Here is a 16,516-nt window from a genome sequence, read left to right as displayed (position 1 = left end):
GCTAGACACGCATATATATATATATATATATATAGAGAGAGAGAGAGAGAGGAACTTTCATCATTAACCTTTTCATTCCAACCTTTTTGACTTAGAGTTGAGTAACTCAACTGATCCCAAGTTCCTATCATTGAATGCATGCATGCATGCATATCTCAACACTAATACAAGCTTGGTGATTTAAAATTAAGGTTACCATTAAAAAAGTAGCAATATGCACTGTATGTAACTAATCATATATATATATATATATATATATATATATACACACACATATATGTATGTATGTATGTATGTAGTTAACTAATAACCAACCATTCTTAGGTAATTAAGTTGATTTTGCACCTGCTCTCAAAGAAGAGTCATGTTGTCTGATTCAAGTGAACTGGCCGGGTGCTCCTGATCGCCATCATAGTGCAGGTGGCATTATGGAGGAGAGTTGTGATTTGTGAACTTGCAGTATGAAAAGTTTCAGTTTGTGGATCAGTATAAAGATATGGATGCTTATCCACGACAGTTGCTTCGCCATGAGGCCAACGGAGTGTCCAGTTGAGTTACCTTTTTATACTAACACAACAAAGGATATCATATTATAACCTAATATATAGCTAATAATCGTATACATATTTCTAATGCATATAAATTAAATACAGTATACTTCTTTTGTTCAATAAGGAACCTAATGTAAATATCACATGCCTCCGCAGTCAATATTGCACTTCTCCCACCACTTTGTCCCTGATTCTTTTTGATGGGTATTATCACTTGACTGTTTGTGGTCCCTGCGATTCAAACATATTGGTCTCCCTATCTTGTCACGGGAATTTAAGCTGGTCCACTCGAGCCAGGCAATCGTTGACATGATCACAAGGCTGCGATTTAGATGCTGCTTCTGACCAGCTTCTGGATGATCCTCAGCCCAGACTACAGATGTTAGATCTCTGCATCAGATATTAATGTTTTCAATTAATTGTTTCTTGGCTTCAGTGATCAGTTAGCTTCGCAGCAAGTTAAGTTAATGCATACGTTTCTAGCCACAGTTTGATGTGTACATGCTCCTTATTACATACCTGGTTCTTAGTTAAAGACTGGTCCCTGCGCATCAGAAACTTTGGACAAAAATAACTGGATTTGTCTTTCTTACCACAGCGAATTGATGCTGGGTTAGCCTCCCCTCGCTCGTCTCTTGTTCTTAGTGCCAGGTTTCACGGGAACCAGTTCTTTAACAGCTACCTTCTTGGTGTCTCTTCGATGCAACGAGACGATATCAGACCGCCAAAATTGTACGTGATGCTCAGAACACCAACTAGCATTGTCTTCGGGAGGTGGTCCTTGGCGTGGTGATGCCCATAATTTCTGATCGAGTGGTCCTAAGATGAGGGTGTCGTAGTTTTCTATGGAGCAAACATCTCTTCACAAGTGCAGCTAGATGAGGACCATAAGGTGGTCGTACAGGTGTGGCTCAAAAGGTGATGACCGAGGTTAAAGAGCAGTACTGTTCCATTGAAATGAGATGAGATCTGATGGACCATTTAGTAGGCATGCAACCTCTCTCTCTCTCCACTCATGCAGCCTTCCATACCAAGTTTACTGCCAGAATATGTGCTGAAGCAATTAGAGACAGTAAGAATTTGTACCTGATTCTTAAAGACGAGTGGTAGATTTATAATGTCCAAACTTCTGGTGGGAGACATTGGACAAAGCAAGGTAGGTTGTAGTTTTGTGGCAAAAAGGAACGTGAGTTTGTTCACGAGGAGTTAAAAGTACATTATGGACTGGGGCTTGTCCTAGTAGTCACACCTTTTGCTTAATCATCAAAGATTCTGGATTCGATTCTTAGTTAATGCATTCTTAAAAGATTTATACTTGATACTTAACAGTGCAGCTGGTGGACTACTAACATATTCAATCAGTTAGAAGATCTATTCCTAGCATGATAACAATGGTATGTACAAGGTCTTCTTATATTGATTTGTGGAATCTGAATCGGATTTCACTTGAACATATTGGTTAAGATAGGTTATGATATAATCTTGAATTAAAGTCGGATAATTAGTGATGACTCGTATAGATCTTTGGTGACCTTCGGATATGGAGGATGAGTTGCAGGCTTGCACAGATCTGGGAGATGAACGATGAGAAGGTTTCTGACGGGGAATATGAAAATTTCACCCTTGAAAAGATTTCATATCTATGTAATTTTTCTTTTTACTATTATTAGAATAAAAAAGAAGGTAAACTTCTTTCTAATTCTTTCACACTCAATGTGGCTTGATCCATAAATCATGATAGCAATTGTAGAACTTGATTTGCACGTACGGCTACATGGGTGTGTATACATGGCTCTCATCTTGTCCACTTCAATGGGGTCCCATGACTTCCTTCCTTTGCTCAATAATCTTATCATAGTAACGCGGTAAGATGATTCTGCCTATTCTTCTAGACATTATGAAAACCATCATACAAGTAGCTACATTTAAACTGCTAAATTAATTATTTCAATCTTAGTAATGAACCCCTAGCACTAGGATTTAGAGAGCATTAATTACATCTGTAGGTTGGCAAATAGACTTTGGTGCCTCTCTACATTACTATCTTTCTAAGGTTCTTGTTTTTGTCAAAATGAACATTCCAATCAAGTCGTATCTCGCTAATTCCTTTCAAGGACATAGGAAGCACCACTTCCAGTGCAGACTTTTGAATCTTGCAGTTCACTTTAAGATTTAATAATTATTGTGAAATCTCAGCATGCAATTAGTGAGCTCCACTGGGCTCATCATCCGTGTGTGAGTACGTCACTCTAGCACCATCTCGGTACCAGCGAACCAGTAGCGCTCCTACTGGCAGCATCCAGGCGTGGGGCATTTGGTCTCCGAATTTAATCGATGTCTGCACGTTTCGAACTGGGCCACCTCGGTGGAAGCCAACGTCCCGTTTCATCTGTGCTACCACCTTGGTGGCTTCCATCCATCTTCCCGGCTAATTTTCGAATGACAAAAATGCCACCACCACCTTCCTCCATGATCTCTCCCTCACCTCCATCCCCCACATCTCCATGGCATGCCCGGCGAGCTCCATCTGCTTCATCTTAGGATGGGCCATGCTCGCAGCGACGAGGGCGCGGAGGCCGATGGCGTTCTCTCTCTTTCTCTCTCCATCTCGTAGGCTCCCGATTCATTGTTATCGAGCACCATGATGGTCCATGAAAGCTTTCCCGAGTGCACGGTATCATACCATCTTTGCACACAAACGATCACCAAATTATGCTCGCGATGGACAAGAAGGAGAGAGCTTTTTCCCGGAGCTCATCAGGCAGAATTGCATCCAAGGAAAGCAATATGTCTCCATGCCGACCATTAGTATCTTCGGAATCTAGTTTAAATTCGTCAACCTCATTTCCAATTGAGGAAGTTGAATACGCCTGCATGATGAAGTCTAATAAAAACTCCTGAAAGAATGATACGGAGAGGGAGGGAATGGGAGAAAAGAGCAGGGATGCAGGGAAAAGACATCCGAATTAGAACAAAATTTATTCACAAAAAAAAAACTAAAACAAAGTTTGGGAGGAGGAGGGAGAAAAAATCCTTTTGCCCTTCCTCCGTCTTTAGTTTTTCTTCAGCCTTTTTACCTATGTATCAGGTTTTTTTTTTTTTATTTGTAGATGCTTCTTTGTATTTGTAATAGGATTTGGGAGAGGGAAAATAAAGAGAATAACCTAAAAAAGGTAGGCACCAACAAAAATATAGAGAAAAACAGGAAATAAATAATTGATCCCTTTTTGTCATCCCTTGTGGCATGAAGATGAAAAATAAAATAAAAAAAAAGCCAGAGGAAAAAAATAAAAAAATTAAAAAAAAAGAAAATCTCAAGAAAAGTAGAAGACGACCGTGAGCCGATCTAACGGTGATGTAGAGTCTAAACCCTAACTAATAATTAGGGAAAAGAGGTGAAAAGAAACAAAATGATAGTTGGAGTAAAGAGAACGAAAACATAAAAACGAACATTTTGATACCAGAAATGGGTTTAGGACGTCGCTTTTGAATGAGATGATGGGGCAGAGGTGGTGGTGGTGGAGAAGGAGGGTGATGTGATAGTTGACGAGGCAGCCTACGAAGCAAAAGCAGCAAGGTGGATAACAATATGGGTCCCAAGGAGGTGAAGGTCGAGAAGGGTGGAAAATGGATTGGATTAGATCTACCGCTGAATTGTTGAACTAATCTAACAAGAAACCAATATGTTTCCCTCATCCTTCTTCATCCGTGTATGTGTGTATTGCTTTCTAGGTGAATTGATCCACCGCTGAACTGATGACCTGATCTAACCAATAATTTCAATGACGGGCGAGTCAGATAGGAGCTTCTCAATTCCCATTCTCCCTCTTCACTTGGGTATTTAAGAAATTTGTCCATATTTTAAAACTCATGTAAAAGTCTTGTGCTGGTTGCGTGAATCTTTTACTAAAGCTAAAGATATGGATAGAAAGTCAAAATGCAATGAAAGTTAAGTTGATGGATCTAATTGAAAGATTTTAAAGAGCATGGAGTGTATATCAACATGGGCAAAGTTGAGGGGATCATTCTATTAAACTGGCTCAAGGCCTCAATACAACTTCGAGCTTAGTCTCTCTTATCCTTCATAGAGCTGCATTTTGTTTCATTTTTTCCTCAACTTTGAATAAAGTTGGATGATGAAGTGCAAAGTCCAAGCGCACAGCAATCTCGTATCACGATGATCTCAAAGTTCTTCCCACTGCATCCCAGTTTACACATAGTAAATCCCATGGTAACCAAACCCCATAGAACAATTTACCACAGAGGATTAATGTGCCTTAAACAAAATCACTTTCTATCTTCTTAAGTGCAGGTTCACTGTTGGCATCATTGGGGAATAGATCTAAAAACAATGGGCACAAGATGTCTGGACCATGACAAATAAGGGCATTAATAATCATAACATTCAAAAGATCATTCAAGTCATTTCCCTTTTGGCTCAGTCCTAATAAAATCCTCTTTGGGACATGCTATACAAACACTGCTCCCCTCCTTAAAAGGAGAAACATAATAAGGGACTGTGACAATAGACCAGTCTGTATTTATTAAATGAAGCCTTTGTCAAAAGGATGAGGCTCAATATTTTTCTTTTAACAGGAGAGGCACATTTCTTTTAGTTGCCCATCCTTTGCATGCCATCATTATCTATTCAACCAAGATGTGACAAAAGTAATGTGCAAGGCACAATTGACTGAAGAGATAACAAAAAGGTGTCATAGTGCCCCCATAAGTTGCATGTATGTGCACATATGTGTAACCTTTTATGTGAAGCTGATCTCAGTGGGTACTTTTTCTTGCTATTGTTTAGAACAAGCTTGGCTTGAATTAATAAAGAATACACATGTACAAACACTACAAACTCCCCAACCGACCCAGAATATTATATATACAATTTGGCATTGCCTGCAATTGATTAGATCTTGGGATATACTTAATATTGCTGCTTAGATATGACAAACAATGCTAAACAAATGGAAGCCCAAAGAAAACCAATCCAGTAAGGAATAATTCTTCGCTTCCTTTTTTAAACACTAGCTGAAACTTAAATTGGAGACTGAAACTTCCAAGGAGAAGATCCCCCCACCCACCTTATAAACATGGAGATTCTCTCCCCCTCAAGGGTTCTATATGTTGTCTTCCCAAGATTTCTACTGACTAGGAGCACTCCTTCTATATCATAAGGGAAGCAAACTTTAAAGTCTAAGCAGACAAGCAGTCAAACAATAGGATGGCAGACACCAAAAATATCAAAAAAAAAAGAAAAGAAAAAAGTAAGCACATAAATAATGTTAATCATAAATACCTTTCTTAAAAAACCCACTTCCTCCTTTTTCCTGCATATTTTCTGTTTCAGTGGTCACTTTTCATCCCCACAGGGACCTTTTTCCTAATGGTAAAAGAAAAACAAACAACAAAAACACTTCTCAGTTTATCTTTGGCAGCCTCTATCTTCTCCCAAGCATACATTTCTCTCCATTTCCTCTCATTGCATCCACTTTTCTCTGTTCTCCTTTCTGGCTCTACATTTTTGATAATTCAACTGCTGGTGGATGCTTCATTCATATTAGAGGGATGAGTACTGCTTACCCACAACATCTCATCTTTGTTTTGTTTTCCTCTTTTTTGTCAAGTTTCATTCTTCTTTTTTTTGCTGGTAACTTTCTGACCACACAAAACTCCCACTAACCAAACCAGTCTAGCTTGTTTGATAGTACCAAAACCTCCCAAACAGGTGAGCAGTAACCAGAAAACCCCCCATCTTCATGGGATTGAAGATGTGCTTATTTTCCTCCTCTTGCTAGCTGGCAAAGTATGATGGCATGTAGCATGTGACCCAACAGTTATATCATCACTCTTATAGCTCAGGCATGCAGCGTCTAACACCGCGATTGGGCTCCGCGGCACTGAAGAAACCATTAGGGTAGCATTTTTAAGGGGCCTATTTCTCATCAGTATATTCTCCTGAATCACTTCATAGCATCTCAACACTCTCTCCTGCAGCAACCACAAAACAGATCAAAACCTTCAAATAGTGAAAAGGTCTGTGAAATGAGACATGACACTGCTCATTCACATGAAAAATAGAATGCTTGGTAAGCAAACGGTAGCCACAAATGGAAATAACTAGAACTATATACCTTTGCTATGAGGTTGCAGCAAGACACACCCTTCTCTACATCCACAGTTTGGGTTTCTCCCAGCGCTGACAGCGCAACAGCTGCAGCAATTTCTGAAGGTCTGAATGCTAAGAAATCAGTCCCTGCATTTCAATTATGCACTTTCAGCAATAAAGTACAGTCTACACATTCCTCCTTTAACTATCCGAGATAAGATTTTGCAGCTTTGAACAAGAAACATACCTCCAACTGTGTCCAAAATAAGTTCCATGGATCGGGATATCGATAACTTGGTAGGAGAGTTACCATCATTGAACTTGTGAAGGAAGTAATCTATAAAGGAGAAAGGAGTCACAGCTTGCATTCTCCATTTGAGGGTGCTCAGAACCAGAAGCTCCATTCTCTGAATAGTCCTAGCCTCGAATACATATTTTGACTTGCCAACCTATATAATACAAATTAGGGAAATCTAAGTAATTTAAACGGCGAACAAATTGGAAAATTCAATTAATGATGCCTACTTCACCTGCAAATCCAGCAATAGAGGAACTTCAGTTTCCTCCATCTTGGCCGCTAACGACAAGCATGCCACCGACAATAATTGCATCATCCAAGTCTTGCCTTGCTACAAATAGAATTAACAGAATGATGAGGAAATGGAATCAAGTGAATTAATTCGTTTCACTTATGCCATTCCAAGGATTATATCTACTTGAATGAATTAATGTAATGTTTCTAAGAAACATTAGATTGGAGGCCTTTATGAGGGCTCTTACAGGAAGCTCGTAGGTGGAGAGGAACCGATCCAAGTAATTCACAGATAAATAGGCACTCAAAGGTCCAAAATTGTAATGAGCATGAACCTGTCCAATAAATCATAAATGCCATCAATCAAAAGAGGGAATGGAGATCAAAATGCAAGAAAAGAAACATAAAACAAGCAAATGGAGAAAGGAAAACAAGCCTATTTCCATATACATTAACAAACACCACATCAAACCACACCTCCATATCCATGTGCGCTAATCAAACAACAGGAACAGTGAAACCCCCAAAAACGCAATCCGTAGAATGATCGGAGCAGAAATAAAAACACCAACAGAAAAATTAGAACAACAACATCAAATGCAACTACGTTGATCCATAATCTCGGTAATTTTAGATCTATTTACATCAAAATGATCATACTGGAACTGGATCTCGTTAAAAAACATCAAAAAACCAATAAAATAGTGGCAAAAAAGAAAGAAATTTGAGGAACAATATCGGAAAAAAACACAGGAAAAAAAAGGACTAAAAATCTCACCTTCCAAATCCAATCGATGGATTCTCTTCTGATGGACAGGTCCAGGGCCCCGGAGCGCAGCCTCTCGGCGTAGTCCCCCCTCGGTAGATGCTCGGGTTCTCTCTCCACCACCCGCGCCAAGCACTTATCCGACTGGAGGGGAAAAACCATCAAGGAATCCCCATAAAAATCGCTCCTTTTTCGAGTCACCCAGCCTGGCCTCTTCCCCTGGATATCCTCCTCCTCGTCATCAAAGCCCAGGATGCTGCTGGTGTCCTCGGCGCAGAGGAGGATAGAGGACATGCACTCATAGCTCGGACTCATCTCAACCAAGCGAGATGGATTATAGATTGATCGAAAGGATAGAAGATGGTTCTGGTGATAGAAAAGAGGGGCTTGTGCCTTCTTTTTCCTCCTCCTCCTTGAAATGGGGCTCTTTGATATGGAGCAAATGAGGGATTTTTTGGGGTTTTGGGGGGAGGCTCTTCCTTGTTAATGGTGGGCAGGGGAGGGACACAGGAGGAGAGGAGGAGGAGGAATGCACTGTTGTATAGGAAAGAGGGTTACTGTTGGAGTGGGGTGGAGAGGGGAGAGAGTATATGGGGGAAAAGGGGAGAGAAAATGGCACGCAGGGAATAGGGACAATAGGAAGGGGAAAGATAAAAAAAAATGTTCTTTTTTTTTAAGCCCTCTGAGAGAGAGAGAGAGGAAAGATGTGGGGTAGGGTTGTTAGGGGTTTTGCAGAGATGATGCTGATTATAGAATGATGATATGATAATTGATGGGTTGATTTTGGGGGGTGATTTGAGACTGATGAGTGATGATGATGTGGTTTGTACCATGACTTTGTACACATAGATTTAGCAGAGGGATTCAGGGATTAAAATAACAGAAGTTGAGGTGATGGGTTATTGCCTCTGGCCATATCTTTGTGATGTATTTGCAGAATAGCCATTTCCAAAATGATCATCATAAGCATTACCTTCTACCCTTGTTATTATTAATAGGGAAGGCAGATGAACAAGAAAAAAACCCTGTCCTTTTTAGAACTCATTCAAAGATGTTTAGCAAATAATTAATAATTATAGCGATTTCGTGTGTCTGGTGTTAAGATAAAAGGTAAATTTCATCTAAAAATTAGGACTAAAAGATATTGTAAATAAAAAGTGAAAAATTATATATTAGAAAATAAGATATATGCATTTAATGTACTAGCAAATCAAGACTACAAATTAAAACAATCATTGTGCTTCTAACAGCTGAGCAATGTCTCCAAAATTTTGTTACGGTATTCTTTAAATATCATTAAATCAGATTCTTTCTTTATAAAAGATTTTCTAAAACGTCTCGATAAATGCATCTCTTATTTCTATTATTGAAATATAATATTTATAATATTAAGATAGAATGTGAGATTTATTTCTTTTTTACAATGGTTAAATATTAGGTTGGAAATCCTTTTAATTTTATTTATGACCCTTTGACTATATTATACCATATGTTTGAATTTTTTTTAGAATATGTTTTTTCAATTCTTCTAACATATATCCTCTTTCTTATGTCTAAAACTATGTTACACCCTGTTTTATTATATATCTAAACGAATTATTAAGTGTATGGTTGCCTAGAAAAGCATAATGGATAGATTTTCTGATTGTCAATCTTGATATTGAATTTAGTGAATATGAATGTATGATACATAAATAGTAGGGCATTATGGTCATTTTAGGGGTTTGGAAGGGCAAGTGGCTCACTCCCCGGCGGTCAAACAGAATTCTCCAGGGACCAGAAGGGAGGAAGGGTTGAGAAAGGGCCGTCACTTTTGAGAGGACCTTTCAATAAAAGCGGAGGGCATTTTCGTAAATACAAGCTAAAGGTAGGCTGACCAATAGGAATCGGGATTTTATTATTTTCTTCCTTTTATGGGGACGCGTGCGCTCTTTTCTCCGAACGGATGCCAGGTATTACCGTTTCACTCAGAACTTCTACTAATGACATTAATTTTGGCCTTTTCTCAAGCTGTTGGCCACTAGAGTATAAGGCTGCAAATGGGTCAAATCCTGAGCGACCTCGATCCGATCCAGTTTTTTGTTCCAATTATAATTTTGGATCCGGATCCGACCCAGTTGGGATTGGATCGGGTCGGATCGGATCCATGCCTACAAATTTTGATCCGACTGGTCATTCGGATCGGATCGGATCGAGTTCGGATCTATGTATTTTTATATTCAAAGTTCCACTATATAATAGTAAAATATTAATCTAAAAAAAGGATCGGGTCGGGTCTGGATCTGGGTCAAAATTGAGTGGACCTGACCTAACCCGAAAAATAGAATAGGTCCAAATTTAGGTTCCGATCCGGCCCCGCAGGTCCTAAATTCGAGTCGAGTTGGGTCTTATGCTGGTCGGGTTACGGGTCAACTCGTCCCATTTGCAGTCCTATGAGGGAAGTGTAAACCCACTCTTTCTTTTCTTCTTCTTTTTTATGCATGGAGAGCAATTTCCCACTATATATTTCCAAATAGTTTGTTTAAATTTTTAGAATTTTCCAATGGTTGTAGCATGCCTTATGGTAGGTTGACGTAATTTCTAGTTTAATTCTATGTTTTAAGAAGGACTTGCATCTAAAGTTCATTCCTTTAAAACTTATAAAAATATTTAAAAATATTTATAAAAATATAAATATCAGTTTTTTGAGTTAAACTTTCTCATCATGCTTACAAAGAAACTCCGGATAAAATGATGTTCAAATTAACAATATAAAAACTATTAGTGCATCGGCAATCTGATGTCTATTTTCTCAAAATCGATTAATACCTAAACTCATTCTTATATTAAATGCAAAAGGAAAAAAAGGAAACTAATGGAGTGGCAAAAGGAAAAAGGAAACTAAGGAAACTAGGTTTAACTAGAAAAATTTTATTAACCTAGCTTTAAAGGCATTGCTATGAAGAATCATCACACCATAAATGGTATATTCTACTAATCAACTAATGCATTTTAATCATTTATATCCTAGTTGTCCAAATGCATACTCTTGATCACAATAATCATTAGCCACGTTACACTCATATCATGTGCTATGTATAAGTGCTCTCCATCTTTATCATATTCATGTAGTGTTCAACTTTATAGCCATTCTATTTAATGCAACATTCTTCATGCTTGCACAGAAAATACATGTTTGGGCTACTCAATTTTTTTATTTATATAGCAAAAATTATGTGGAAGACCTGATAGAAAATGTATATTGAAACATGCATCAATATTTGAAAAACAAAAAGGAGAAAGGGAGGGAAAGTTACCCTACTATAACCATTCTAGTCCAAATTTTTGGAGATACACTCAAAAAATGAACTTAGAATGTCTAGTTGTTAAGCAAATGAGTATGACCATTGAGATAAGCCACAATTCAATATATGTCAATGTTAGAAGTGAAACTTTTGGTGTATCATGATGAAAAGTGGAACAAAATTTAAGTGGCTGGCAAGTAGTTATGACTGAATAACATATTTATACCAAAGTTGCAGGTATTATGTCTAAGTTTGCTCAAGAGGAACACTTCTATGATTTTTTTGTTCTTTTTTTACATTGAGACATACAAACATATAAAAAGTTCTCCAATTTGTGCTCTTATTTTTAATAGTAGAAAAGGGTGTAGCATCTGATCAAATCTTAAAATTATCATATGGGACTTAGTAAGACACACTCATAATTACTAATTTTGGTGCCATGCCCAATCCCCTTGGCCACTTTGCCGCATCACTTCTAAGAGAAAATTATACAAGCTCTTATGCAGTGAGAACCAAAAGTGTGCCACATTGGTTGAAAAGGAAGAATCAAAAAATTTGCAAATCTCACAAGCCTACTTACTAATCTTGTGAAAATCTCTACCATAGATGATTATAGAACAATTTATATATGGTTCACAGATCGTAGGCATGTGTCCTTCTTTAAGGACATCAAAGGGGAATATTGAAGTGTTTCAATCATAAATGGAGGATTTAAGGTTAGTAATTTAGGTATTCTTTTTATTTCATCTCTCCATTTGTATCTTCAGTTATACTTGATATACAAATGCAGTGTCTTCAGTGAAATTTTCTATGGAGCACTTTTGTCCTCCCCCACCCTCTTATGTTAGTAGTTAATCTTCGCTCGTTAGAACTGCTTAGTACTTATTTCAAATGGAAAGTAGTTTGATAAGGTGATGTATTAAACCATCACTTCTGTATCCTATTAGTGATAGATCCAGTCCATACCATGCATCTCTGTTGGAAACCTTCTAAAATCTATTGTTGGTAACTTGTCTTTCCTCGGGGTTTCGGACTGGTTGAGTTGGAAAAGTCACTAAATGTTTTGGATATTCAGTGATCTGCATTTAAACCTACTCTCACCCTGATTTCAGTTGGACTTCCTCTTGTCCTCGTTATCAAAAAATTACTAAAAGAAAAGGAGTGTAGATTAAATTGGTTTTTCTAACCATAATATTACATTAAAGTCTAACATCTCCCTCTTTAGTTGCAACACAAGCATTTTTTTTTTTTGCTGGTAATTCAACATATGAAGTTTGAGCAGGTCAGTTGAGTTCCTCACATTTCTTCTGTCCCTCACCTCCCTGAAGTTGTTATAATAGGACTACATGGTCAATAAGGGACTCATTTTTACCCAAAAAAAGGGGACTTCTGCATCTATATACATCCTCAGGCCATGAGTAGTCGAAAACCAAACACTTTGAAATAATTGTGCTTAATTTTGTGCAATCTTCTTTTAACCCAAACTCAAAGTAAACAACCATACAATAATGTTTTAAATCAACTCTCTTTGTGAGCACTAAACTCTTTCCCTGGTTCAATCTTTGTATCTGACCCCATTTTCTTCTAATTACTTTATGCCCACGTATCTAGACTTGCCAAGTGTGCAATCCAACTAGATATCAGACGATAATCTAACAATTTTACTTGATTAACTGGTCTAAGCTATGTTTCAAGTAAGTTATATATTTCTTGAACCATAATTGTCTAACATATCTAGCTCTCCATGTGACCAAGTTGCACTAATTGCTTCAATGCATCGAACTTTGTTATATACTTGCCTAGATCTAGAATCTGGAAAAATATTATTATATATGTTTGAAGTAACAAGAGAATTTATCATATGCTATTCTTTAATATAATTAGCATGTTTCACCATGAATATATTAGTTATTATAAGGCCTACCATATATAGGATGTGAATGAGCTTAATTGTCACGCAATGAGGCTTTTTTCACAAAGTCTACTGGTTTGGGTATATTATGATCTAGGGTGGTGCTCTAATCTAATTAATATCATTGAACCTTATCCTACTAAGGATCCACATAACCCAATGCATCCTCTGATGCACCTAGGTAACCTAAATGTTTTTAAGTTTGCCAACTAATCAATTAACTAGGCTTCAGATGCAGCAAGATAAACCATATTTGTCCCCCTATTCCATTACTCAAACCACAACTATAGTTTATAGCAGCCTGAGCATGGACCACCCACAGCCTCTGGCTATGCTTTTAATCCATTACGTGCTTGCTTAGTCCAGAAGTGAGAGTATAACATCGACTATGGGATTCCTAAATCCAGTCTAAAAAACACACTGAATATTATGCACCATCAGAGTTATCGATGAGATCGCAAACCAAGCCAAATTGGCTATCCATGTAATTGCAACCATCAAGTTAGGATATTTTTTATGAATCATGATTTACCTTGATATCAACATGTCCGATATCACCACCGATGTAAACAATTGAAGAACTAAAGAACTAGGCTTTTTTCGATAAGAACCTTGCACTCAATATATTCTTCATATTTGTACTCTATTCCGGCAGATATTCCCTACTTTTGTCCAATTTTTTGAGAGAAATAACATGGAAGGGACCCGGGTCTCTGCTAGGATGCTTGCAAGCATCTACTTTCAAGCTCTTTCTCCCTGATTCCCTTTGAAATGTTCCTTTTGTTAACATATTAGCCTTTGGTCTCCTCTCTTTATATGACCCACATTCCCATTGGGTCAGAGAGGGAAGGCTAGCTTTATCCTTGTCATGAGCACATATCCACAGATTTCCACGAGCAATCCACATATCTTCTCTCTCTGCTGTCCTGGCTTTTGGTATTAGAGTTGGCGAGCACGAGTGTGGACACATTTAGCCTAAAGACTATCTTTTCTTCCGGTCTAAGGGGACCAATTTTTGCCTCACTTTGAGATTCGAGCTCTCGGTACTGTCACTCAACCAATCGCTCCCTTTTATTACAGCTAGTAGGAGACCACCATATATGTGCTTGGGCATCTATCTTCATAATAAATCATGTTAATCTCTCTCTCTATCTCTAAATCCTTTTGTTTGTGTGTGTGTGTGTGTATGCATGCATGCATGCATGTGCATCTGCGTGATGCGCATGACTATATATATGCAAGGCGGAACATGAACTAAGCCAATCATAAAAAGCTTGAGCTCCACTTAATCACCGAGCTTGATCTACGCACATTTTAGGGTTGTGCTACCAAGCCTTTATTCGAAATTTTAGAGGAAAACTTGATTTGTAATCTCATATCTGCTTTTCATGAAAAAGAAAAAGTAGCGAGCTTGGAATGCAAAGCAATACTTTTTTAGTGTAATTACAATTTAAAAACTTAGGCTAAGTTTTAACACACTCTTGATGTATAGATCTGATCCTAGACAATCCAAAACTTGACTGAAGTTGGCTTATTCGCATCTCTATTATTTGTAATTATAATGAAAATTAAAATTCAGAATTACAGAAAAGACATGATCAATAATGACAAACAATTGCAAACAAATACGTAGAACATGTCACATGGCAAAGGGAAGTACCTCAGTAGCACATATACATTGTGGTCCAACTTTACCATGGGGATCAATACTTTACCGTATGGATCAATACAACTTAAAAATGCATTAGAATCCATAAACACAACATGGACCACTTTCCTTTTGCACGGTAAGGATCTTAAATAACAGTCAAGGACTCAAGAATGGGTCATAAATAGTTTATTACGAAAGATAATAGAAAATTGTTTAGCCCAAAGTAGTTGGCAGCCTCTTTTGTCAGCTTTGTGCTAATCATATTTGAGGTGTTACTAGGATTTTTGGCTCACTATAGATGGAATGCTGAGTTTGTATGTGTGCGGGGGGTAGTTGGTTTGCAATACTCTAATCACATTTTCCTTCAAACACTGGTTTCAGTCTGTTGTGCATCATTCGAGCAAAAATTTTGTGCAATGGATCTAAACAATAGCTTCATCGACACTGAGCAAGCATGAAGCTCTAAATGAATAATGCAGCAAGGATTCTGAAGATATTCATGGATAATCCATGAAGAAAACTTCAAAGTATACATGATCATCAAATAGTCTCCACCTTCATGTTACCTCTTGCATGTGTGCCTTTGTGTTGTCATTGTTGTATTTGGTGCTTGAATTTTCTTCTAAGCTTTATATCCTTGCGATTTTGAATTTTTAGTTATTCAAAATTCTATCGCAAGGACTTCTACATGTAAATTTAAGTGAATACACAATTATAAATACCAACACATGTCCAATTGGCATTGCAGTTGCACTATTATGGCAGAATCTAGCTCTTCTTTTTAAGTTGTTTATGACAAATTCCCTTATTTTGGCTCACTTGGCAACTACTATTTCAGTAATTTAGACTCTGGTAACTTCTATTCTTGGTGCATAAAGCATTACTCTTCTTTCCCCCATATAGTAGCTAGTGATAAATAAGCAAGCCTTAGCATGAATGTTCTCCAGAGCCAACAAATATTTCCTTTTCTAGACGTTTTTCTAAAGAAGACTTTTAAGACATATTATAGCCTTCAATTTCAAATATATGTAATATTCTTTTAGGTATTGTCTTCAAATTGTATGCCATCCCAGGCTTGATTAATTTTGAAGTCAACCTCCCCCCTCCTCTCTCTCTCACTCACTCACTCACCTAAAGGGGTACACATGCAGAGATAAGGTTAAGAAATGGTCCTTATAAATTATGGCTACTAGCCTCTTAAATATGTTGAGATAAGGTTAAGGGATGGCTTAAAAGAAGTATTATGTTACTACTCTGCAAATCTTAAATCCTAGTAGTGATCACCAGTCACCATATAGTCATAAACAGTGGGCAGTCCTTGGTGTTTTTCTGTTTTCAGGCACCCCACACACATGTGCAACACCCCTCGATGCCATTGTCCTCCATCAATAAGTCTCCAGAACATCTGCCGTAGCTTTTGTGTCTCCACGATCCTCGCCGAGCAACCCTTTCTCCATGGCCTAATCCATCTTTTTAAAGAGTTTCCAAGGGCTCCTTCACTGCAGCATAGGGCTGAAAATGAGCTCGGCCGAGCTGACTTCTGGTGGGGCTGGAGCTAGGTCTAAGCCTGAAAGATTTCAGGCCGAGTTTGAGCTTTAAATATAGAGCCCATTGATTTTTTCGGTCGGGGTCGAATATATTATTGGGTCGGCCTGAGCCCAGTCCGAACAAGACCTGAAATGAAGCTCCAATTCAGACCCAAACAAAT

The 16,516-nt window shown here is 37.9% G+C and overlaps 1 protein-coding gene across 1 annotated transcript; it reads right to left on the bottom strand.

The window, feature by feature from the left end:
• Positions 1–5,832: 5,832 nt before the first annotated feature.
• Positions 5,833–8,595, bottom strand: LOC103722291 (cyclin-D4-1-like). Its single transcript, XM_008812792.4, has 6 exons — positions 7,974–8,595; positions 7,444–7,530; positions 7,194–7,292; positions 6,911–7,112; positions 6,689–6,810; positions 5,833–6,545 (listed from the first exon to the last, which is right to left on the bottom strand). Exons 1-6 carry the CDS (start codon positions 8,274–8,276, stop codon positions 6,312–6,314), a joined length of 1,047 nt encoding a protein of 348 aa, XP_008811014.1. The 5' UTR covers positions 8,277–8,595; the 3' UTR covers positions 5,833–6,311.
• Between the last annotated feature and the right edge of the window lie 7,921 nt (positions 8,596–16,516).

Source organism: Phoenix dactylifera, chromosome 15 (assembly GCF_009389715.1).
Source record: "Phoenix dactylifera cultivar Barhee BC4 chromosome 15, palm_55x_up_171113_PBpolish2nd_filt_p, whole genome shotgun sequence".
NCBI lineage: Eukaryota > Viridiplantae > Streptophyta > Magnoliopsida > Arecales > Arecaceae > Phoenix > Phoenix dactylifera.
The sequence above is the reverse complement of the archived record's forward strand: the minus strand, read 5'-3'. Positions and strand labels throughout refer to the sequence as shown.

Bases quoted from the DNA above. Each gene is read 5' to 3' on its own strand.
- LOC103722291 (XM_008812792.4), bottom strand. From the start codon at position 8,276: ATGAGTCCGAGCTATGAGTGCATGTCCTCTATCCTCCTCTGCGCCGAG. The intron at 7,293-7,443 runs GTAAGAGCCCTC...TTCTATTTGTAG, and splicing joins TCTCCACCTACGAGCTTCCT to CAAGGCAAGACTTGGATGAT. The intron at 7,113-7,193 runs GTGAAGTAGGCA...TGTATTATATAG, and splicing joins CTCTATTGCTGGATTTGCAG to GTTGGCAAGTCAAAATATGT.